The 24,479-nt window shown below is 41.5% G+C and overlaps 2 protein-coding genes across 3 annotated transcripts; one reads left to right on the top strand and one right to left on the bottom strand.

The window, feature by feature from the left end:
- Positions 1-809: 809 nt before the first annotated feature.
- Positions 810-9,667, top strand: nr2e1 (nuclear receptor subfamily 2, group E, member 1). Of its 2 annotated transcripts, XM_069721661.1 has the most exons (9): positions 810-1,367; positions 4,214-4,359; positions 5,134-5,221; positions 5,625-5,860; positions 6,365-6,511; positions 6,879-6,975; positions 7,088-7,237; positions 7,397-7,502; positions 7,774-9,667. In XM_069721661.1, the coding sequence occupies exons 1-9, from the start codon at positions 1,310-1,312 to the stop codon at positions 7,934-7,936; spliced, it is 1,191 nt and encodes a 396-aa protein (XP_069577762.1). In that variant the 5' UTR covers positions 810-1,309; the 3' UTR covers positions 7,937-9,667. The 2 variants fall into 2 exon arrangements, with proteins under 2 accessions (XP_069577762.1, XP_069577763.1); XM_069721662.1 differs by lacking the exon at positions 4,214-4,359 and having other exon boundaries at positions 811-1,367.
- A 444-nt stretch (positions 9,668-10,111) lies between these two features.
- On the bottom strand, positions 10,112-23,861 carry snx3 (sorting nexin 3). Its single transcript, XM_069721663.1, has 4 exons — positions 23,657-23,861; positions 14,301-14,396; positions 13,826-13,950; positions 10,112-10,950 (listed from the first exon to the last, which is right to left on the bottom strand). Exons 1-4 carry the CDS (start codon positions 23,816-23,818, stop codon positions 10,845-10,847), a joined length of 489 nt encoding a protein of 162 aa, XP_069577764.1. The 5' UTR covers positions 23,819-23,861; the 3' UTR covers positions 10,112-10,844.
- Positions 23,862-24,479: the final 618 nt, after the last annotated feature.

The raw sequence follows: 24,479 nt of genomic DNA, 5'->3' as shown, positions 1-24,479 counted from the left end.
GTTTCTAACGCCTTCGAGATAAGCCAATAACAAAGGAAAGACAATGTGTAACAAAACAACCCCGATGGGAAACAAGAATACTACATTGAAGTTTTGATTCAGTCATTTCTGCATTTTTTTTTTTTTTTAAACAAATAATATTCAAAAACCTACAAGAAGATTACGATTATCAGAGTTTCAGCTGTCTGACAGTTACTGTGACTGATCGGTGTCTGCAGTGGGGCCCGAGCACTTATCTTTGAAACTTGAGGACTGTATGTGGAGACAGACACAAATGTTTTTGTGCTCGTGTAGGAAATGAGAAGCATGACACTGTTCAGGGTCTGAACCCTCTTCACCCCCTCCACAGACACCCCCTCTGCATATGGTAATAACCTCTTATTAGTGGTCGGCATTCCTCAGCATTCCTGAAAATGTTTGCATCTTTTTAAATCTGCAGTTTTGTTTATGGACAGATTTGTGTTGAATATTTCTTCTATCGCATATGATTTCTAATATTTGTAACTGTTTCTCAGATAAGGTTTAGCCCGGGCATACTCCCAGTCTTCATCACCATTAAGCTACTATGAGAAATTGAGTAAATAAATCTATAGCGCGAAAGCTAGTTTAATTATTCTAGAAAACATGCCTGCAACACGTGCCCCCCCCCCTCCCCTCCCCTCCCCTCCCCAAATGGCTTTGGATCCATAAGCAATGCACTTCACATCACTTGCACACACATTCAAACATACACACACTCCCTCACACGCCAGTGACGTCAGGCTGGAGTTTGGAGTAGAAAGCCAAGTGGATGAAGGAAGTGGAGATCTCCACCCTCCAGCCTCCCCCTGGCACTTCTCATAAATATTACCAAGGCTTATTCGGGGGAAATCGCACCACAAAGTCACATCGTGTCCTGGTTTTAACAAGCTTTCACTTGTCAGAAAACCCGAAAATTTGCTCCTTTCCCCCTCTCCGGTTTGGCACTATCGGATGAGCTCCCGGCATCGTTTCTCCAACTCCAACTTTATGCACCGGCTGTTGCGCCGCGACCTGGAGGGCTGCTGTCGCCGTTAACCGGTAGCTGTCCCGGGGCTGCAGTCCGTTTCTCTGTCGACCGTGAAGAGCGCTGATACAATGTACAATCGCGCGTCTTAATTTGAGGTTGACGATCGGAGGTTCACTGTCTGTCAAGTTGGACTCGGGACTTTTGATTTGCCGATCTCATCGCTGCTCGTAAAAAAAAACCCGAGAAAGTGTTTCTCCCAACAAGAAGAGGAGAAAGAGGAGCTTTTTTCGTTCTGATTCTTTTAAAGATCGAGGATCCATAATGAGCAAACCGACCGGCTCAACAAGTGGCTGTTTGGATATTCTGAATGTCAAATCAAGTAAGTTGCACTCATCTCTTCCTCGGTGCTTCTCAGGAATACCGCCTGAGAGCTGTGAAAGGCCTTCCTCTAACACCGAGGGTGACAAATAAAAGTTCACATAAAGCTGATCATGTTTGCTGCACGATTACTTGCACGAGTTGATTTTTCTCACATCATCTGAGCTTCACTATATTAAGTCAATTTATTCCACATGGTCTGACAAATGTGAGAGAGTAGTGATCCAAGGGGAGAGCTGGAGTCCGTTTGTTATTCAGAGTGCAATGCGTAAACTTCTGATAATGAAAGCGCCTGAATGTGAAGACATATCTTATGAAATGTATATTTCGTAAAGCTGCTCGTGTTTTAAAGAGATGAAGAAAATAATACGCGGCATCCGTGTTCGGAATATTCCTCAGCAGCTCCACTTGCCTCCCACTTGATGCCACTTGTTGCCTGTGATTTCACTGTAACAAATATGTTTAACGACGCAGTAAAGAGAGAGATCTCATCGCTGATAATATGAATTTAAGATTGGAGTTTGGGAATTCTTCTTTTTCTGCAGTGAGTTTCTACCTCTTTTAGAAAAAGTAGCTGTATGTTTATCTAACTGAAAGCGGGCGCGCATTTCTGTGCTGCTGCAACAACCTTTAATTTACTAAACTCCAGTGATTAAGAGGAAATTTTAGATTTTTTTTTTATTTTTTTTTTTTTTTTAGGGAGTTATAGATTTGCTTTTGGTTCATGGTTTTACATCTGGTTTAAAAGGGGAGTCTTTTTTCTTAACCTTTACAATTATCCCTGTACTAGGCCTCATAATGAATTCAAATTAAATCAGACTGTGATCATAATATAGGCCTAAAGTGGGCTTTTGTTCTGTTTCAAAAGATTGGGACATTTCTGCTAGATTTAGATGTGTGTTTCTTTCAGTGTTTTTTTTTTACCACATCCAAAAATGTATTCGCCATGTCACACTGTTGCTTCTGCTCTGCTTTATCCCCAGGAAGGCAAATGTGTTCATACACTTTAAATAACTAATATGTTTTAAATTAGTATAAAACAAAACAGGCTACAAAATGATAACTACTGTCATTCAAGTTCATAACGGCATTATGGATGTTTAGAGGAAACGTCTCCTTCTCTAAGTGGAACTTAATTTCCAGTTCTTCCAGCAGGTTTTCGCCCTGATGGTGATTACGTTAATAGAATATGCCATATATCTTCAAGCAATTACTGCAGACAATGGAGACGCATCGGACCCCCTCAGCGGGAAGTTAAATACATTTCCCCCTTTCACAACAAAATTGTGTCATTTTATTTAATTGACTCTCAGCAACCACAGTTTAATATTTGTTCGAGCTTTGCTTGGTGTAAATGTGTGCACTTCCGTTGAGCTTCAGTTAAATTTACGCTTTGAACATTCCCTTTGGGAGTAGGCAAATGAACTTGGCTTGATTAGCCTTGGTTGGTTTTTTTGGTTTTTTTAATATCTAAGTCAAAACAATTAGTACGGGTAAAGATTTGTTTTAAATAGTTTTTTAAAAATAGTATTTACTTTGCCCCTTGCCAATGGAATTTATATTCAAATTATTTCCGTGATGAGAAGATGACTTTCAACATACCAACTCTCACTCTTTACAGTCACATATGCTACATAAAAAAATGCTTCTCTTAATTACACGGTTGTGGCCTACAGTTAAATAGCCTACATGGCCTTCTGATTCTTAATAAACAGCCAATTGAAGTCCTTTAGCTCTCCCCTGAATTCATTGTTTTTGCTGCTGAGTAGTTATTCCCATGCCACCCTTTTTGACGGGTCACTGGTGAATCAATGAGCAGGTGGCAAAACGTCAGTGTAATTACATAGACGGCTTTTCCCTCCAGAATGAAAAAAGACTCCCTCATATGCATACAAATATACTTCTTTTTAAGAGATTTGAATACAAAATCTTCACCAAAAAAAAAAATCACATTTTTTCATCTACACCAGGGTCGATTTACATACACTTCATTTGAGTTGGTGAAACGAGTTGGTGCGCATTATTCTCATGGTGCAGTGTCACTCCCTAATCCTGGGGCCTATAGACCTGTGGGATAAAGCAGCTGTCGAGTCCCATTATGAAGTGGAGTTGGCAGCTTGTCGAGATCCAGGCAGTCAGACGAGGTTCAATGGGGGAAAATCATTAAGTTAACACTTTCCCCTAATGTCTCCATTGTGCGCCCTCTGGCTATTGTCTTAGAGAGCTCAGATATGACGCTTCCCACCGGACTTTATTCTAGAAATGTGCGTAGTGAATTCCCATGGTCATGGTCGGGTGAGGCGCGGGGCGTTGTCCAGTCTGTGTGTGTGTGTGTGTGTGTGTGTGTGTGTGTGTGTGTGTGTGTGTGTGTGTGTGTGTGTGTGTGTGTGTGTGTGTGTGTGTGTGTGTGTGTGTGTGTGTGTGTGTGTGTGTGTGTGTGTGTGTGTGCCTGTGGAGTTGCCGGACAAAAAGAAGTCATGTTAGGACGATGTGTCCATTGCTCCTGTATCGTCTATCTGAACCGAGTTTATTTTTTGGGCATTTACTTTATGTCTACAAGACCAGTTCAAACAGTCAATATGACACAACCATGAAACTCACTAAAGATTAAAACTGCAAAATTCTGTCAAATCAATGAAGCTACAATTTTGTCATGTTTTGTGTCAACTTTTTCTAGATGGTTCTCGAAAATGACCCTTTAAGAGAATATTGTGACTTTTGCTTCATCATACAGCATCATTTACCATCTGACTTTATTCGTTTAAAATGGAGCTGATCGCCCCCCCAGGGTTTTAATCATTAAGTTAGAGTGCTATCTGCAGTAACTGACATTTTGGCCTCTACCAGGTCGGATTCTGGACATCCCATGTAAAGTGTGCGGCGACCGTAGCTCAGGGAAACACTACGGTGTTTACGCCTGTGACGGCTGCTCGGGATTCTTCAAGAGGAGCATCCGCAGAAACCGGACCTACGTCTGTAAATCTGGCTCGCAGGTGAGGCCTCCTTGGAGATTTTTCATGTCCCAAAGTAATTTTACCCTGATTGGCTCGTAGGTCGGAACACAAATTTGGCAAACTGCATTCGCAGTAAATGAGTTCATCTTCGGTCCTGTTGTTTTTTATTTTTCTTCTGGAAAACCAAGCAAGTTGGAGGAACAACCGGACACTATCGAATCAAACCAAGCCGTCAGTCATTACGATGTGTGTGTGTGTGTGTGTGTGGTAATCTCTTACATACATGAAATAATCTGAGCAACTGGTAGCCTGTAGTGAATTTTTCCCAAAAGGGATCTGCATCATCCTCTGTATCCTGCAAGTCTCTGGTCTTCATCCAAAAAAAAAAACATGAACAGCTTTACGCACGGAATGCGCATTTTACTGTTTGCTTTTCTTTTTCGGTGGTGTGTTAAATCTCCCTTGATGAGCCTAATTGTGTCATGCCTGGACCATTAAGTACGGGGCTAAACACCGCGCTGCTGTAATATATCAGGTGTAATCCAATCTAATGTGATGACTCGAAAGCGAGGATTTAAGCAGCAGAGGGCGGGATCGAGTACTTATCCTGCGGGATGAGGCTGCACTGGAGCCGCAGGGGAGCAAGTCCATAACTACTAGATAATAGCACGATCTTTCACCTGGAGATTGGCCTCCCAGGAGGATAATAGCAAGAAGCTTTCTCTCGCGCAAGCTAAGAGAAATGTAACTTGAAGCTGTAACCCCTTCCCTTTTGTTGCCCCCCTCCTCCCCCTCCCCTTTCTCTCTGTACAGGGTGGTTGTCCTGTAGACAAAACTCACAGAAACCAGTGCCGAGCGTGCCGTTTGAAAAAGTGTCTGGAAGTGAACATGAATAAAGACGGTAAATGGGCTTAATTGAATTATCACTTTGACCATAGAAACGCCATGCTGCGGCGTTGGGAGTCGAGGTGGGCAACTCGGACCGAGGAGTGTATTAAAGCCATGAATCAAGCCTCAAATGAAGTTGATAATTACCTGCGCTTTGCTCGTTTTAAATGACAGATTATTTCTACTCTGCGGGAGCGCTGATAGAAGCTCATTATAGCCAATTATTTCTCTTTCAAACAGAACATTTGCATTTTGAGTCTTTAATTTAAGGAACAATTTAGCCTTGTTCAATAAAACAAGCTGGTAACTGTAGTCAATGTGAAAAATGATGCGATAAACAAACAAACACCATAAATAAAAAATTCACTCCTGCAGAGATCACTCCTTCACTGTGCTCTTGCTGTCCCGCCTCACAGCCGTTCAGCACGAGAGGGGCCCCCGGACGTCCACTATCCGCAAACAGGTCGCCCTGTATTTCCGTGGCCATAAAGAAGTGAACGGCTCCTCGACCCATTTCCCGGGATCCTCACTACCAGGTCCTCCCTTCTTCACCACCGTCACGCAACTGGAGCCTCATAACCTGGAGATGAGCACAGTGGCCACCACACCGGAAAGACAGGCCATCGTGGGTCTAGCACAGCCCACCCCGAAGGTACATTTTTGGGATGTCTTTTAAATAATTATTCCTTGGATTCATTTTTAAATCTCATGATTTATAGCTAAAAGTTCGACTTGCCTTAGTTTTGCACCTACATAAATAGAACTGAGACACTGCTCTGCATTTACCTTCTATTTAAGACTTATTGTTGTTTTTAAAATCAAGAACAATCAGAAGTACAATTCCTTAATAGTTAATGATATGGATATTTGTATTATAGCCTTCCCAAATGTTATTATAGGATTACAGTTTTTTTGTTTTGGTAGGGGTTAGAAGTTGAAATTCTTGTCCTGATTTAGCAGCCTGTAAAACCCACAAATCCGCCAATTAGATTTCTCGCTGTAAATCCGGCGCAAGCAACACTAATAATTATAAAAGCAGGTGCTGGGGCTTGGAATTTGACCTTTGTTGTTCACTATTCTCTGGACTCCTTTTCATCAGAGCGCGAACCCACACATGCGGCAGTGATAACGATGATGCTCATGTCTCACTCTCCAGTATCCCCATGAGGTCAGTGGCACCCCGATGTACCTGTACGAGGTGGCGACAGAGTCTGTGTGCGAGTCAGCGGCGCGCCTCCTGTTCATGAGCATCAAGTGGGCAAAAAGTGTGCCTGCGTTCTCCACCCTTCCGTTATCTGATCAGGTAAACTTTGGATTGATGGGTTGAAGGAGAAGTTTAAGGGTTTTTAACAAGACTTCCAAATGATTTTTTACTGAAGAGCCTTTTTCAAAAGTATAAGGAGTCAGACATCTATTTAATCTATAGTTCATATTTTAAACATATTGCACTTGATATAATTTCAATTTAATAGATTTGATGTCAAATGATGTCAGAAGCTGGGATTTCCCCAACAGTGACCAAAAGAACTGCAAGCAAGGGGAGACATCTTGAATGCAATAATTACTGCTGTTATTGACACTTTAAACATCTTCAAAGCATTAAAATACAGTAAATAATTGCTTCATTCTTGTGTGCTGTGCAAGTTTAACCCTGAAACTATTCTTTCCAGTTGATTCTGTTGGAGGACGCTTGGAGGGAATTGTTTGTTCTGGGCATCGCGCAGTGGGCCATTCCTGTGGACTCCACTACTCTTCTCGCTGTTTCTGGTATGTACAAAGCGCGAGACCTGAAAACAGCTCACTCACGTGCTGCATGATACCAATACTGCTGCTTCTGTGTTTTCCTACGTGGTGACATTTTCTCCACATCTATCAAAAGGGATGAACACTGAAAACACGGAGTCTCAGCGGATGAACAAGATCATGTCTGAGATTCAAGCACTTCAAGAGGTGGTCACCAGATTCAGGCAAATGCGTCTTGACGCAACAGAGTTCGCCTGTTTGAAATGCATCGTGACATTTAAAGCTGGTGAGTTACTATAATCTCTGAGGAAATTCCATCTGGCAAACGTAAGTTTCTGATGCAAAAAAAAACCCCAAAAAACGTGAAGAAGAAAGAGGAATACAAACTTAAGGTTCTTTGTCATTACAGATGTTTGAAATGGTTATATTCCTGCCTGTTTTACAGTTCCTACGCATGGCAGCACCGAGTTAAGAAGTTTCCGCAACGCCAGCGCCATCGCCGCACTACAAGATGAGGCACAGCTCACTCTCAACAGTTACATACACACCAGGTAAGACGGAAGTAATCCATCTATCCGTCCATCCACGTTAACGCCAGCTTTACGCACATGTTGTTAGCTATAATGAGGCGGAGTCATTATAAAGTTAATGAGGCAATAAGCCGCTGAAGTCTCCTGCAATCTTGCACAGGTGCAACATGAAGTCTATTTCTGGAGCAGCTATTAGTCACAGATGTGTGCGCTAATTGGATACGCTGCGTCAGACGGTCTGCGCACAGAAACGGTGAAAGAGGCCGTTTTTGACCGCGGTTGTATGTTTCAGGTACCCGACTCAGCCATGTCGTTTCGGTAAGCTGCTCCTGCTCCTGCCAGCGCTGCGCTCCGTCAGCCCGTCCACCATCGAGGAGGTGTTTTTCAAAAAGACCATCGGCAACGTGCCCATCACCAGGCTCCTCTCCGACATGTACAAGTCCAGCGATATATGAATTCTCGGCATCTGACCAGGCGCGCGGGAAAAGACTGGAGCTGAAGGCCCATGCAGAGACCCACCCAGCAATCAACAGAATGTCAAATCATAGCAGGTGTAGCCGTGGGCTGAATCTCTGCTGAGCACAACATCTTTATTTTCGGCTGTATTGATAGAGCCTATTTAGGCCTCTGGCTCAATTAAAACTGCAACAGACTGCGACACTGCCGGATCACCGTGCCTGTTAACAGTTGCTCTAGTTAAGGATTAGCGTGTAACTTTCATCATAGATGCCTGTATGATTCAGAAAACTGCAATCTCCGATATGGGCAAACGGCCTACCATTTTAAAATGTTGCCTAAAGACTCTGGAGAGCAACTGCCAAGTACGTCTGACAAAGAAATATTGTATATTAAGATGTTTTTCGAGTGTCTGTGAGACCAATGAGCTTGACGACCAATTCAATCTTTTATTGCTGAGTTCAATCCCAATGGAGGAAACCAAAAAGACGATGCATGCGTAATGCGGGATGAGTCGCTGTTCCTCGATCCGGTGCTGAAACCAAACGCACGGGGCGACGGAGAGGCACCAGCTCCATGAAGTATTGCGGAGGAAACCGACTTTTTAAGGATAGATGCTTGCATCGCCTCCTGGCTGTAAAACTACATTCACCTGAAGACGGTGTTTGTATTTAAGTGGCTACTGTCCTGTTTGTGTTGGTGCGTCCTGTTGAGGCGCAGCATTAAACATGTTTAGGTCGACTTTGTGAAGTTAGACACTAACACTGGATAAAATAATATTCAGCACTTGGAAATGTTCTTGTGGCCTGTGATGTTTTTATTCTGTTGTAAATATTTAGAGTTATAACTATTTAGAGTTGTAACCGAGAGAATAAAAGACACTGAATTAAACTGTTTTCACATAACCTAGATATACAGTAAAACCACCAGGGGCAGTTCTGAAACTTCTTTATAAATAGAGAAAATAATTCTGTTGCTCTTCTCACATCTGATTGTGTTCTTATTGTAAAGTACAGTTCCGTAAAGATTTCATAGTAAGACTATATAATACGGGTATTAAAACACGTGCTAAATAATTAATAACTAATCTGCAATTGCTGTGGATTTAATGCAGGATGTGAATCAGTGTTGCTCATCATTAAGAAAAAATATAGTAACTGGGTGTTATTGTGATTTTTTTTTTTTTTAGGGATTTATGGAGAATCAAGTAATAACTGTTAATTCACAGTTGCCTCGTGCATGATTTTAGTTGCCACCAACTGAGCTGGAAACCAGTTGCATTAAAAGGGGCATTTCATGTGATCAACCTCTGAAATCAGAGCAGTGCTGAAATATAAAGCAGTTATCAAACTGGGGGATCAAATGCAAATATCTGCCAGTTGCTGCACGAGCATGAAGTTTCACATCACATGTACAAGCTATGGGGAGGCACCAATTTATTTATTTTTTTTACTTATTATAAAGCACAGACATGTTTAAGTTAACAAAAGGGCCACAGACCTGACAAACTGACTGCTAAGACACGAGACCACTTTTTCCCCTCAAGTAAAGTCATGTCCTGCTACAAATTTGCAAATGATCAGTTCATGTAAATAAACTAGAAGTAAGAATAAACAGGTTTAAAAACAAACTCTGCTGCTGTCGGAGAGGCCAATCAAAGTGCATGGATATGAGATGCTCTTCTTAATGTAACTGGATTTCTGGTGAACTGGAACAGGTAATAAACTTTCATATTTACACACACACACACACACACACACACACACACACACACACACACACACACACACACACACCTAACAGGTAATAAACTTTCATTAATTGATGATCCGTTAAACAGTGACTTGGCTAAACACCCTGTGCATTAGATTCTCACAAGTCATATATCATTTTAGCATGCGTTTTGCAGCCTTATTATGAAGTATTACCAAATTCCCTTTAGAAGTAGCATACTATATTCTCAATAAAAACTCATGGCTTACTTAATAGGGTCTCTGAATAGCCATAATTCTTAAAAGTCTTTGTAATGGAGATGATAGACTATGTATTTATTGAATAAAAGCAACAATAAAGTTAAGCTACTGTTTGTGGCAGCATGCAGTACCTTATTGACTACAGCGTGGGTTGCAAGGCAGGCCAAGAATCCGAATCAACAAAAGTACCATATGCGTGGAGACATTTCACCTATTTTATTGGAAAATCTTCAAAATAAACAAAAATGGCACAGCAGTATACAAATCTCAAAATGCATATAGCCAGTAGAAATACTGCAGCTCCCTCTGTGTAAATTTCTTGCTAGAAAATCATTGTGATAATTGGCCAAGTGCTGGTTGATACACACACATGCTTCCTTTTGAAGAGAGGATCAACTAGGTGTGATTTCAAAGTCAAGGCCCATCAAATGTGTGTCTGTTTAGTTGCTAGTTTCGGTGCGCAACAAGCCAGTACTGAATGGGAAACGTTGTGGGTCATCACAAGAGCTTTGCATTTAACACTCATTCAGTGTTACTATATAAATGAGAATATTCAAGACATAGCTAAATGATAAATACATAATATATCCATGTTAGTGGCATTTCCAGACATATAGAGAAATTACTATAAATTACTTTCAACCACAGTTATTTATGTGTCGAACATTCTTGACTCCAATTAGAAAGTGAAAACAAACATCAATAAGGGTAACTAATATAACTAAAAGAGGCAGGGAATGATATTATTTTGGGGGGAAGGGCGGGGAGGTGTGTGTGTGGGGGGGGAGGGGGTGTGTGGGAAGGGAGAAGTTGTCATTAAAATGTTTGTTATTTGAGCGAAACCTGGAGCAGTGAAGAGAGCTTTGGATTGTTGGGCCAAGCTAGGCTGAGCAGGCCTGAGCCAGACCAGGCCAAGCAGAGCCATCTTTTCTTTTCAGGCTTGTCTGATTTTGGATGGGGTGTAGGTCTTGTCCAGAGACTCATCCTGTAGAAACATGTGCAGGCACCGTTCGTTTTGAGCTAGAGGATGACCGGCCACTCTGGAAAACACACAAGAGCAAAAGGCAGGTTTGACACCCGAGAAGCTGTTTCAAAGACGAGACTTAAGGACACGGACTTAACGGGACATGGATGTACCTTTGAACACAAAGACACACACGCATAAGCAGAAACTGCACTGAACTGAAAGGCAAGAAATCCAGGAAAGATTTAGCACAAAAGACTGGAATGGAAGAAAGGCATGGGAATCAAAAGGTTTGTGTGGAACTATTTGGGGAACACCACCTCTAAACCACGTTTAAAGGACTGGAGAAGAGACGCCACACAAAAATAAAAAAAAAAAAATAAAAAAAAAAAGGCCTAAAATAGTGGTACTACACGTTTATGGTAGGACGGCACAGAGACAACACTGGTGAGTTACCAATGATATTTTTAGACAACAGATTTGTCTCTACTTGTCCTGTTAGCTCTGCATTTGATGCCACTGAACACAACATTTTTATTACAGACATTGACCATGTCTCTGGAGGATCCACACTAAGCTGGTTTATGTCATATATATATATATTTGAGTTTATTGATGTTTATTGATGTCAACATGATTCTTCTACACAAACAAAAGTTAGCCATGGAGTTCCCCAAGGCTCTGTGCTCGGACCGTTGCTTTTGGCATTAAACATGCGTCCCTCGGGCAATATTATTAAGGAGCGATGCACACTTATCCAGTGCTATGCAGATGACACCCAGCTACAGTCAATGGCACTATTGTCATTAACTTTGCCTCCTCTCTCTTGGGTAGTTTATGCTTTCTCCTCTCTGTCCTCTCTCCCTGAACTATTCTGCAGGCATCTCTGGCTTCGTACATGTTTCTGATCTGCACTTGTACACAACACCAAAAACATTTTGCAATTGTAGAACAATAAAGATCTAAAACTATTTGAACATATCTAGTTAATGGTAGTAGTGGGGGGAAAAAACTCTGCATGCATGATGGTCTAAAATCAGTGTCACAAATAGATAGACAAACAGCTATTTTTGTCATACAGTGACTTGTAGCTCAGGGTAGAATTCACTACTGGCACAATACGTGCTAATTATATAGTATCACCTATTTACATTTGCCACATAATAACTGTATTTCATACAACACATTGGTTTATGGATGAGGATGTGTGGCCGCAGGGACAAAAACCTTTGACTCTTTGAGAATAGAAGTAGTAATAATTTTTTTCTCACACCTCAGAATGGGAAAAAAGAAAGACGTGTCAATTGAAACTTGTGGATGGAGAAAAACCTATCAACCCGGGACAAAAGGCACACAAGAGCCTTCTGTAAAAGCAACCAGTAAATTGGCAAAGATTACATGTCTCTCCCAAACTTTTTGACAAAATAACACCACCTCCATATGAAATCATAGTTTGAGGGGGGGCTACTGTCAGAAGGACACGTTTTCAGATCAATTTGGTTGCTTTCTTGCGGCTTTGGTGTGTGTGTGGTTTTCCGCCGACATCTTTATATCAGGATTCGCTGAAATTAATTTGTGCTTTAAACCCCTCCCATTACGGCTGTATGTTATTATTTTTTGGGGAAAATACTGTCTCTTTGGAACCGTGTTTTCCTCTGTTAAAGCCACTTTGACATCAGGTTTCCTTGAATGTCCCTTCAGATGACGCAGAGGAGCTTAACGAGACTGAGCCAGCGCACCTGAGACCCTAAAACATCTAATTCTTTAAACAATAAACTACTCCGAACAGATCACCGCGATCACATTGTACGCATCTTAACCTCTGATAAGAACATATTTCAGATAAATTAAACAGCAAGGAATGCTTCACGGGTCAAATACCAGAGAAATCACTGGAAAGATCAAGTTTGCCCCCGATAATCCCCGTTTACTTGGTTTGGACATGTTGACATGGAGGACAAGGCGCAGCAGAAGCATGTTCAAATGTTGAGGCCCACATGCTTTACAGACAGCGGTTTTAAGTCCTTCTCTTTTACCTGAAGTATGAATTATGTTTGACTAGCTTAATCTAAAACTGATCGCTCTCGCTCATCTCCTCCTCCTCACTTGTTTCACAGAGACAATCATGTTTAACACTACAAAAGATTTCCTCTTCACAATGCTCTCAATCACCGATCAAACAATGCTGCCAACTACATCGTCCAGTATCAAGTCTGAACAATAATATGATCAACAGCAGTGTTTCATTCATAGAAAGCAAATGGGCGCGGGGCGGGAGGTGGGGTCCTAATTACCAACACATTCTCATCTTCTTTAAAAAAAACAAAAAAACCAACATATTTATGGATTTTAATTTTCTCAACTGTCTTTGCACACTTAATATTCAAGCAGGAAACGTTGATGCATTTGCACATGAAACAAAGATAATGGCCAAGTCTGCAATCAAAGCAAATAATTACAATCACACTGTAACTTTTATTGTTCTGCAGCTGAATATGAGGACTTGCTAGATCAAAAATAAGCAGAGGTGCACACACCATCCAGTGGAACCACACGCTGTAATTTGAGCTGCAATTAACATAAATTACACATCAACAACAAAACAAATGTGGGAAAAATGATGTGGTGGGGGGTGCACACTTCAGTCTTCTTTGGTTGTTCTTGTCCTTTGCGAGGTAATTACAAACGAGATTTAAGGAGGATGGTGAGAAAAAGACCGGCCTGTCTCTTAGGGTTCAGTTTGTTAACAATATGAAGAGAAGTGAAAAAGTTGAATCTACTTACTGCACAAAGTATGTCATTGTTCTTCGGAGTTAAAATAATACCTCGCTAACGCAAAAGCTGCAAATGACTGCAGCTGCAAAGAAGGAATTGTGAAGACGAAATCATTTTAACCTCGTGGCAAAGTGGTGGAAGACGGATAAAGACTGAGGAGACGCAGACAGGCTTACTTGTTGAGAAACTGCTCCAGACCCTGTCTCCGTTCCTCGATGAAAGAGTCGTCAAATATGCCGTCATCCCCTCGAAACGGAAGCTGCCGGAAAAGAGCTTTTCCCGGGAGAGGCGGTACGACCACCTGAGATAACAGAGCAGCCACAGAGAAACAAACTAGTCAGTTCAACAAGCATATATCATTAATCGAAGGAGGTTTTACATCACAATTTACAATTAGCAAAAGTACAAAGTAAACAAAAAACAAAAAAAACTATCATAAATTGTCGACGTGATCTTTTCTGAGGCTAAAAACTCGAGTGTTTATGGACAGACGGGGGAACTGCTCTGTAACAAACCAAAGAGGTTCAAAAGCTCTTTCAACACCTCTCTCCCTCTCACACCAAAACACTGCGTATGCGGTCAATGCTACATGCAGATTTGATAAGATAAGTACTCAACAGCCTTTGTGTTGAGCTCGGCTCAATGGCTCACCTTGCTCTCCCTCTCCAGCTCCGCTCGTAGCCACTCAAAGTCGCTGTACCGCCTCCGTACACAAGACTCCTTCAGCTTGAAGATGGGTAGGTTGGTCTGTGGACACAACAGGCGGCAAAGTGTTACAGGTGTCACTTTTAAGAGTTGCCTTGATTTACAAAAAGAATCGTCCTTAAACCTTGCAGCTTTTATTCAAACAGACGAACCACATTCTTCAGAGAGAAACTTCAAAGTAAAGCTAAGGAAGTCGAGTTCAACAAAATTTCCGTGAACCCACATTTAGCAACATTTTTGAATGGCAATCAGTGCATTAGATCAGCTCAGCAGCATATGTAGCAGACCTTCATCACAAACACGACCGAAAGCTTAAAAAATAAATCTTCCACCCAGTTAGTTGTTATTGATGGTTCCTCCACCTTAGCTCAAATTCAGCCGGGTGGAGTGGTGCTTTTCCTGCCAATCAGTAACAGCAAGTTTGTGTGGAGGCTTTTTTTTTTTTTTTTTAATGCATAAAGTGCCATGTATTATTTTCATGAAACCTCAAAAAAACACCCATCACAATCACCAAAAGTATATCTATCAACTACTCTTTTTATCTGACTTTAGGTTTGTCCAACTATCTTTTGGTCTAAATCCCAAAGACGTTTTTTTACAATGACATCGCAAAGACAAAAGCAACAAATCTTCACATTTAAGAAGTTGGAAATTTATGTTTTTTTCTTGATAAACTTCTTAAACAATTCATTGACTGTTAAACCTGATGCAATTTTCTATTAACTGATTCATTGACAAACTGTTTAAGCCCTAAAGTGTGGATTGTGGGATTTCGTGTGCCAAATATAGGCTAATTTCAGAGTTTTCTTGGTGCCTGATGGCTATCTTATTCACGCAATAATGCCCAAATAATACCACAATGTAATAAAATGACGAAGACATTAGCTTTGGGGCTTTAGGAAACTGATGGGCTCTGCATCCTGACATTTCAAATAATTAATAGATTCATTGTGAACATAATCGACAGATTAATCTATAATTAGTGGCAGCTCACTTTGCCTCAGTGGACTGACAGCGTTGGCAAGTTTTATCGATCGTATAGCAAATACGTATGACGACAGAATCTGTTTTGGATAATTGAATTGGTACATCAACCAGTAGGGTTGGCTTTACTCACGAGTTAAATGGCAATGTAGCAGTATTGTTGCCATGGTTACCCACGGGTTAATAAACCTTTACGCATATTTAACGTATTACAACACTGCAATACATATAACAGTTATTAAACTGTTGACTAGTTAACAACTACAAACCAGAATGGAGGCTGAACTCTTCGTGGTGAAAATGATAAGAGAGAGACTGCTCCAACATCGGGAAGGACAACAACAAAAAAGGGAGGGTTTTTTTCTGCATTGGTTTTGGGCATAGCCTTGTTACCTACTCTGACTTTAATTGAAGGAGGAAAAGAAAAAGAAAAACGAGAGGAGAAAAAAAAAACAAATACTCCTTCAAATTGAACCAAACTGAATGAAAAATTGAAATTGGCCTCCAGGCAAAAAAAAAAGAAAGTTCACTTGTGTTTTGCTCACCAAGGTCTTTCGCACTCAGAATGTTTTCCCATTTGTTTTGGCTGTTCGTGTCCGCCGGCGCACAGATGTGTGCATAATTCTAAGTTGCTGTTGACAAAGTACTTGAGAGTGAATTTCATATTAAAAAGGGGAGATGTTTTGACATTGACAGAGAACATTGAAGCAAACAGCACATTACAGCACAATGCCAAACCTCTTCACTATTCCTGACAGCACATGGCCATCTCATGATAATGTACAAACAAGGAGGGAGTGAATGAGCATTTCATTGGCAGGCCACATTCACAGAAGGTCAGAATTCATGGAAGAAGGAATCACAAGAGCAAAGCAATTGAGCGAGTAGGTGCAGCATGAATACAGCGTGAGCAGCAGACTGATCGATGAGCAGACTGTGACTGTATGCAGCAAAGGGGAAGGAGAGTTAACTAGAAGGCTGAGTAAATGGCTGTACAAAAGAGAAAAGAGGGGGTGCATGTGGTTATAAAGGAAGAGTAAAAAAAACTGGAGAGGTTGGGAGCTTCGTCTGCTCTGTGCAAGACTAATTGAGGAGGAGGGAGACCAGGAGTGGTCTTTTTGCTCTCATGGTCTCTCCTTTTCAGTCTTTTTCCTCTTTATTTCACTTGATCTGCAAAAATAAGTCAGATTTTTTTCTGCCCTTGAGACTCAATGGATTCAATGGGGGAAAACATGGGCGTTTGTTTTCTCCTGTCGTTGCTCTGTCCACTCATCAGGCTTCACAATTATAGATCCCACCCGGTAAAGAGCAAACACGACGAGGAAGGGAGCTGCCCGTCAGCCATCACGGCTGATTTCATGTTCGAACTGTAAAACAAACGTGACCTGTAAAACGTATTGAATATATAATCATATACAATACTAACTAACTAGCTAACTAACTAACTAACTTTTGGCCACATACTTGTCCAGGTTGCATGTGGTGCAGTAACTGGAGGCTTCTCTCTCGCTAACATTTACTGATAGCGTGCGAAGCGTTTAGGAAACGTAATTTGTAACATCAAGCAATAGTTTCCATGTGAGGAATTTAAAGGTCTCCAATAATCAAAACTGTAATGCATGTTTCTTTTTGTTAAAATGGATATCATAAAACTGGTAAAAAAATTTTTTTAAAAAAGGTATCATACAGGAACTGGTATCAAAGTCAACGTCTCAATACTGGGATTGTAAATTCTTTGAGCAGCACATACAATAAATAATTCCTCAAATTCTAAATGAACAAAATAAGTATATAAATTGTAATTAAAACATTAAAGCCAGTAAAAAAAAAAACCAGTTAAGGTGACAGTTGCATTACTCGGAGTATTTCCTTACTCCGGGTAAAATCTCCTTGAGTTTTTATGCGTCTCAATAACCTCAGAAACTTCCCTCTTCCACCTACTTTAAGTTCCCTCCAGGTGAAGCTGTCAGCGAGTCCCTCACTCCTCCTCTTTCTCAGGTCACAGGAGAAGTGGATTATCTTAGCTTTATCGCCCCAGTGCTCCAGCATTAACTCCACTCTCCTCTCACCGCGGTCTGTCCCCGCTGCGTCATGTTACCTCACAGCATGGAGCACCGCAAAGTTAATCCCCACCACAACAGATCACAGTTACAGGTAATCTGCCACCGCCGTGACTCTAATCCCATCATGTGCACACAGAAAATACTTAACCACGCGCAAGCACACACTGATGTACATAAAGTGTGCATGCACAGGTGTTGGGTACAAGATTTGACAACTCACGCTGTTAACAACGTAAACACGATAGTCGAAAACGTTCGAGCCTCGTTTGTGCAAAACACGGTCGAACCCGGACCACTCATCTGAAAACAATGACGCCAGCAGTGCGAGTGGAAGGAAAGAAAGTCACCTGGCCTTTCGGTTGCCTCACCCTCTCAAACCCTGTGATTAAGAGATCGGCCTTGCAGGACAAGGGGAGGAACGAAAACGACAGAACTGAAAAATGAGAGGTCTCGCTCGCTCTCTCACACGAACATAGAAAGAGGCGATGCGTGAGAGCTCTACGAGTCAAAGATCAGGTTTCCTCCGGCCTCTGTTCTCTTCACGGCTGGTTAGAGGTGAGGAACCGGGTGTCTCAACTTACTGGCCCCTGTAGTGATGGAAACATGGGACCAGCCCACAACCACTCGGGTTTTAGCATTTCATGAATTGTCTGGAGAAAAAAAACAAAAAAAACCTGAAAAAACAAACACACTTTGCCTCTCACATTTTCTAAGGGACAGAATAAAAAGAGGAGGGTGAAGTCATAAATTTGAAAACCAAAAATACATAAATGAGGAATTAATGGCCGTACTAAAAGCAACAGGTGTGAAAGAGAAATGTTCTATCTTTGAAAAAGGTGCATAAAGCCAGATGTATCTTCTCCAAAGTAGATCTCCTGGCTTCTATTTCAATCATGCGCGTACAAGGTGCAATCTACGTCCCATACGAAGAGCATGCGATTCGTAATGTGCGGGACACAATACCTTCGGCTCATTGAAAATGGGTTGAAAAGAGGCAGAACCCTTAAAAACAGCGAGATAGAGAAAGAGGGAGAGCGGGGACAAAGATCACTCATCTCCTGAGAGAATAGTTCAAGGCCACCGTGCATTAGCTTTTAGCAGGATGGATTAAGTCAAGTTTGAGAGTGCGCATCCTAAACCCTCCCCGTGCCCCCTTCTTACCCCTCCATATACTCTCCTTTCAGAATAATAGCATTAAAAATGGTAACATAATACCATCTCATTGCATCATATTCCAAAATGGGGAAGAAAAAAAAAAAAAAAAACAAAAGCGTTGGTGCTCTGGGTCTTTTGCTCTCGCCTCTCCATATACTCTCTCACTCGTTCCCTCGGTTGCCGGCCCCTGCGGCCCGACAGCCTACCCTCTCTCCGACTCGCCTAGCTGGCAAAAAGCTGCTTTGTTGCCATAGTATCAACTCCCACTTTTGATACTGTCATTTCAAGTAGGATATGGTTGCCTTGATACAATATGTTCCCCATTTCCATTAAAATAGTTGTCGAAGAGGATGCTGTAGACTTTGGATTACACTTGACTGTGCCTGACAAGCTCCCCCTCCCCTCCCCCCCCACACACACATACTCCCCATCTCTCCCCATTTTCTTAATGACCAATGGCCCCCGCCCCAGTGCCCAAATGGAAAAGAGAAAGAAAGAGAGAGGGAGAAGCTATGGGAGAAGAGAAGAGGAGGGGTAGAAGACTAAGTGAGAGTGAGAGACAGAGCTATAAGAGCTCTTTTATGTCCTCCTATCCATAAACAAAGTGAGATTCCAAAGTTCGCTCCCCTGAATGTGCTCTCTAGATGAGATGGGAACCAGCTAAAAACAATACATTTTGATAATACCCATCACCCCTTCCTCACACACACACGCACACCATTTAGGTGATATGATCGGACTCCGCAAAAATAACTTTCCATTAGGAACGTGAAAAGCATGTGAAGAGGCAGGAAGAAGAAAAAAAAAAAAAAAAAAAGGTCGATAAGCCATTTCAGAAACTACTTAAAATGAAGGGATTTTGATGAGAACAGAAATCCATTGTTTTGACATGACAAGTCTGCGCCGGCAAAATGAGACATCCGAATCAACTTAGCTTTCACCTTTTGAAGAAAAGAAAAAAAACCGGACTGACTGATTTTAAACACCAAATGCCGGTCTGTCTCTCAGCGAGTGACCGTGTAACAAGCCTCACGGCTTCCGTCATGAAAACCCATCCTCGTACGATTTGATTTACCACCAGCTTTGCCGAAGTCCACACAGCACCACCGAGTCACACGCCACATGAATAAGATGACACTTATTTAACCAGAGTCAGAGCAAACTTTACAGTTTCATAGTGGGAATAAGCTTGTTTACACAATACAGCAAACCACCGTTTCAGCCTATATAGTTATCACAGGGACAATACAATGGTAACCACACGGTGACGGAGGCGACTGACTGCACACGGCTGGGAGTGAAATGGGATAAGTGGGCAATGGGATGAAGGCTGGTGAGGGGGTGGCTTTCTGCCCTCCCATGGGTGGGGGTGGGGTGGTGGTGGTGGTGGTGGTGGTGGTGGTGGGGATGGGGAGTAAATGCTCCAGCTCCCCCACACCCTGGCCTGTTTCATTCTTCTCTTCTCTCAATGAGGGGATTAAGCAGACTCTCAGTGCGGCCACAAGAGCTCTCTCAATTTCGGGGTGGATAGCGGGACGGCAGTGAGAACACGACAGAAAAAGGTTATAAAACAGAAACTGTATCAAATGATGAGATGACAGAACATAAATAGTCTGGCATATTACAAGAAAGATGGAAATGACGACAGAAGAAATAAGTGAGGAGAGTGAAACGAACTGTACACATTCCAGGCCGAGGCATTGTGGCCAACACTTAAAATGCTGGAGATGGAGTAAAATGCTTCCAAAGAAAGCTGAAGAAAGGAGAAGGAGAGAAGCAAAGCTAAGTTGACACCACGTTTGTTGAGAAGTGAGGGATGCGCCGCTTCTTCTGTGGTCTTATGCAAAGCAGGGTCACACAGGGCTGCGAGGTGCACAATAATGCTGATTACACGCATATGCTAATTATTACACGCTAATCAAGTACAGTAGCCTTATTTTCAACACTAATGCCCGGAGACGGCTTCTCTCCCCTCAGCCCGTTTCTTTAAGGTAAAGGGAAACTATAAAATACTTGAGGGCTGGTGAGCAATCTAAATACTCCAGGCCACTAACCGAGGGGGTGTCGGTCAACTGTAATGATCATTTAGAGATAAGAAACAAGGCAATCAGATGAGCCCAGTGACCGCCTGACGAGTTTAAACTCTCATCACAGAGGCTGCTGGTGTCGTTACGTTTCTACAAAACTTTATGGAGTGAAAGACATAATGAAAATGATTAATTGCTGATGTTTGAGGCAGCTAACAAGTCGTCTTTATTGTGAAGTAAACCAAATTTTGCTGCGTCTATATATTGAATAAAGACTTTTGTAAATAACCGTTCGGTAATTGAGCAGTTATGCTTTATTTAAGTGAAACGATTCATTCTTAGCATGAGAAACAGTGGTTGAAGATTATAGTTCAAGGTCTTCGATGATTTCAAACCAGATCACGTAGTCTTGATCTCTGATTTCATGTCCATATTGGCTTTTACAACCGAGCCGGACATTTGTCAAGTTTGATAACAACCTGGTCAACTCCATTTGCTGACGAGGACCATGTGATGGTTGAAATCTCTAAGACAAGTGGGAAAGCAGAACTTCACTTTTGGTTTTTTCAGATAATTTGACGTGATTGTCTGCTGCATATTTTTGAAGGACTGTTTCGAAATTATTTACAAGCTGATTTGGGTTGTGCAATTATGACTGTAAAAAAAAATACAGACAGGATCTGTGTTTGGCAATTGCAAGGATTGTCTAACCGCTTCCCTCCTCACCGATTGCTCAATAGTACAACCGATTTAATTTACAATTTTTGTACAATTTTTGATATAACGTCAAATATATAAAAATAATTTACGTCAAGGTTGCAAATTGATGACAGACACTTTTCAGAGCAACAAAAAAAAACAACCAAAAAAAAAAAAAAAAAACTATTGTTGTTGAAAGTTCTTCAGTGGAGTTGGAGGAAGGAAATGTGTTTTAGTGGTGGAGGAAGGGGGGAGAGGGGGAGGGTTGAACTGGAAAGGATCCTGCATCCTGTCTCAGTTCAGGAGAAGCTGACTGGATAACTTTTGTTCTCCTTTTAGCTCCGTTGCTGAATCACACTACTTTATAATCAATATGTCAGAACAGCTACAAGGAAAAGCACTTTGAAAATCAATCAATCTGAGAATCAATCAATAAAAAATAAAATAGTTATGAGGAGTGTATACAAGTAGAGAGGTGAGTATGTATATAAGTAGAGAGGTGAGTATGTATATAAGTAGAGAGGTGAGTATGTATACAAGTAGAGAGGTGAGTATGTATATAAGCAGAGAGGTGAGTATGTATATAAGTAGAGAGGTGAGTATGTATACAAGTAGAGAGGTGAGTATGTATATAAGTAGAGAGGTGAGCATGTATATAAGTACAGAGGTGAGTATGTATATAAGTAGAGAGGTGAGCATGTATATAAGTAGAGAGGTGAGTATATAAGTAGAGAGGTGAGGTGAGTATGTATATAAGTAGAGAGGTGGTATGTATACAAGTAGAGAGTTGAGTATGTATATAAGTAGAGAGGTGAGTATGTATATAAGTAGAGAGGTGAGAATGTATATAAGTACAGAGGTGAGCATGTATATAAGTACAGAGGTGAGTATGTATATAAGTAGAGAGGTGAGTATGTATATAAGTACAGAGGTGAGCATGTATATAAGTAGAGAGGTGAGTATGTATATAAGTAGAGAGGTGAGTATGTATATAAGTACAGAGGTGAGCATGTATATAAGTAGAGAGGTGAGTATGTATATAAGTACAGAGGTGAGTATGTATATAAGTAGAGAGGTGAGTATGTATACAAGTACAGAGGTGAGCATGTATATAAGCAGAGAGGTGAGTATGTATATAAGTAGAGAGGTGAGTATGTATATAAGTAGAGAGGTGAGCATGTATATAAGCAGAGAGGTGAGTATGTATATAAGTACAGAGGTGAGCATGTATATAAGTACAGAGGTGAGTATGTATATAAGTAGAGAGGTGAGCATGTATATAAGTATGAGCATGTATAAGTAGAGTAGAGAGGTGAGCATGTATATAAGTAGAGAGGTGAGCATGTATATAAGTACAGAGGTGAGTAGTATGTATATAAGTAGTAGAGAGGTGAGTATGTATATAAGTAGAGAGGTGAGCATGTATACAAGTAGAGAGGTGAGCATGTATATAAGTAGAGAGGTGAGCATGTATATAAGTACAGAGGTGAGCATGTATATAAGTACAGAGGTGAGCATGTATATAAGTACAGAGGTGAGCATGTATATAAGTACAGAGGTGAGCATGTATATAAGTAGAGAGGTGAGCATGTATATAAGTACAGAGGTGAGCATGTATATAAGTACAGAGGTGAGCATGTATATAAGTACAGAGGTGAGCATGTATATAAGTAGAGAGGTGAGCATGTATATAAGTACAGAGGTGAGCATGTATATAAGTACAGAGGTGAGCATGTATATAAGTACAGAGGTGAGCATGCAGGTCACCTGACATGTTATCTGTACTTTGCAGTTAAAAAAAAGGGTGTGGTTTCAGTTCAGCTGTTCCGTTGGGTATTTCTTTACTGACGGTTTATTACCGGATCATCGTTCGTTTCGCTGATTCAACCGGTTCTCACGTGAAACGGTAAAACAGCTGTTCTGATAAAAAAACAAAAAAAACAAACCGCTCGCTCGTGAAATGTAAACAGACTCCGACAGCAGCTTCCGCACACCTTCATTCACTACGTCCTTGGAAAGCGCGACGACAGCGAGAGTCCTGCCGTGTCGACCACGTTTTAATTAACGCTTTCGGTAAATGACGTCACCTGAACGGTAACGAACGAGGAGTCAAGATAGCCAAAACAAACGTTGCTTAGCCTGCTAAGCTAGCGTTGGCTAATACGCTTCGCAGAAGAATCCCTCGCGCTTCTCGGTGTTTAACCGTTCAAACACCGACTCCGTGGATGTTACGCGCGCCTTGCTGCGGGCAACCGTCCCGACGTCAAATGAGTTGTAACTTTCTTCGACCGTTAAAAAAAAGAAAAGAAAAAAAGACATAGTTAGCTCGCTGGAAAAAGGCTAACGTCATTAGCGCTCGTTACTGCAGGCTCACCTTCAGTCTGACGTCATACGTGGTGTACCTGCCTCTGCCCACCCCGACGGTGTCAGGGTTGCTCACGTCAATCTCGAGGAAATTACTTGGGGGTCCATAAGCGTCATTTAAGTTTTGCGGCTTGGTGAAGAGCCTTCTTGTGTCAGCTATGGCATCGGCCATTTCTCCTTCTAGCGGCCGAAGGTTTGCGGTTCAACCGGACAGATTTCAAAGAGGCGCGTTCCGCTTCTCCCCTTCAAAATAAAAGACTCGGTGACAGCTGCGTCGGTGTCGGAAACGATTTTGCGAAAAAGCACGGCGATTTAAGTGATTACACGTTTTCAAAGATTCTGTAGTTTATACGTTTTACTTTTACGCGAGACATTTTCTTTGTTGAGTATAAAAAGCACAATTTGATTTTTTTACGTTGAAGGCCAAGTACATTATTTCCGGTGTTAATCTGTCTCTCAATGTCGCTACTTTGAAAGGCCGTCCGGGCTGCACTTCCGATCAGCTGAGGGTCAGCTGACGGTGTTCGGCCACCTGCTGCTCGGTTTGTTTACAACCGGCCAGCGGGCACATTGGTTGTACAGTTTATAGTCCAGAGACATAAAGGTGTTCATTTCATTTTTATAATCCAGATCAAACACAGTTCACAGTATAAAGAGATTCCTACTAAACACACAGCACACCCAATATACAGGATTTAATGCTAAAAAATGGTTTGCCTATATTATATTTATCTGAATTTTTTTTTATTTACTTAGAAAATGTGAATTTTCACATGTGAATGTGCTCGTTAACATTTAGTCATAAAAACAGACATCTATACTGGCTAAAATCT

Source organism: Brachyistius frenatus, unplaced genomic scaffold (genome assembly GCF_029030835.1).
Source record: "Brachyistius frenatus isolate BFR_SWC_R1_liver_20210118 unplaced genomic scaffold, ASM2903083v1 Contig_270, whole genome shotgun sequence".
In the NCBI taxonomy this organism is placed as follows: domain Eukaryota; kingdom Metazoa; phylum Chordata; class Actinopteri; family Embiotocidae; genus Brachyistius; species Brachyistius frenatus.
This window is presented reverse-complemented; position numbering and strand designations above follow the sequence as displayed.

Bases quoted from the DNA above. Each gene is read 5' to 3' on its own strand.
- nr2e1 (XM_069721661.1), top strand. From the start codon at position 1,310: ATGAGCAAACCGACCGGCTCAACAAGTGGCTGTTTGGATATTCTGAAT. The intron at 5,861-6,364 runs GTACATTTTTGG...CTCACTCTCCAG, and splicing joins TAGCACAGCCCACCCCGAAG to TATCCCCATGAGGTCAGTGG. The intron at 7,503-7,773 runs GTAAGACGGAAG...TGTATGTTTCAG, and splicing joins AACAGTTACATACACACCAG to GTACCCGACTCAGCCATGTC.
- snx3 (XM_069721663.1), bottom strand. From the start codon at position 23,818: ATGGCCGATGCCATAGCTGACACAAGAAGGCTCTTCACCAAGCCGCAA. The intron at 14,397-23,656 runs GTGAGCCTGCAG...TTGTGTCCACAG, and splicing joins CGTATGACGTCAGACTGAAG to ACCAACCTACCCATCTTCAA. The intron at 10,951-13,825 runs GTAAGCCTGTCT...TGTGTTTTCCAG, and splicing joins CTGGAGCAGTTTCTCAACAA to AGTGGCCGGTCATCCTCTAG.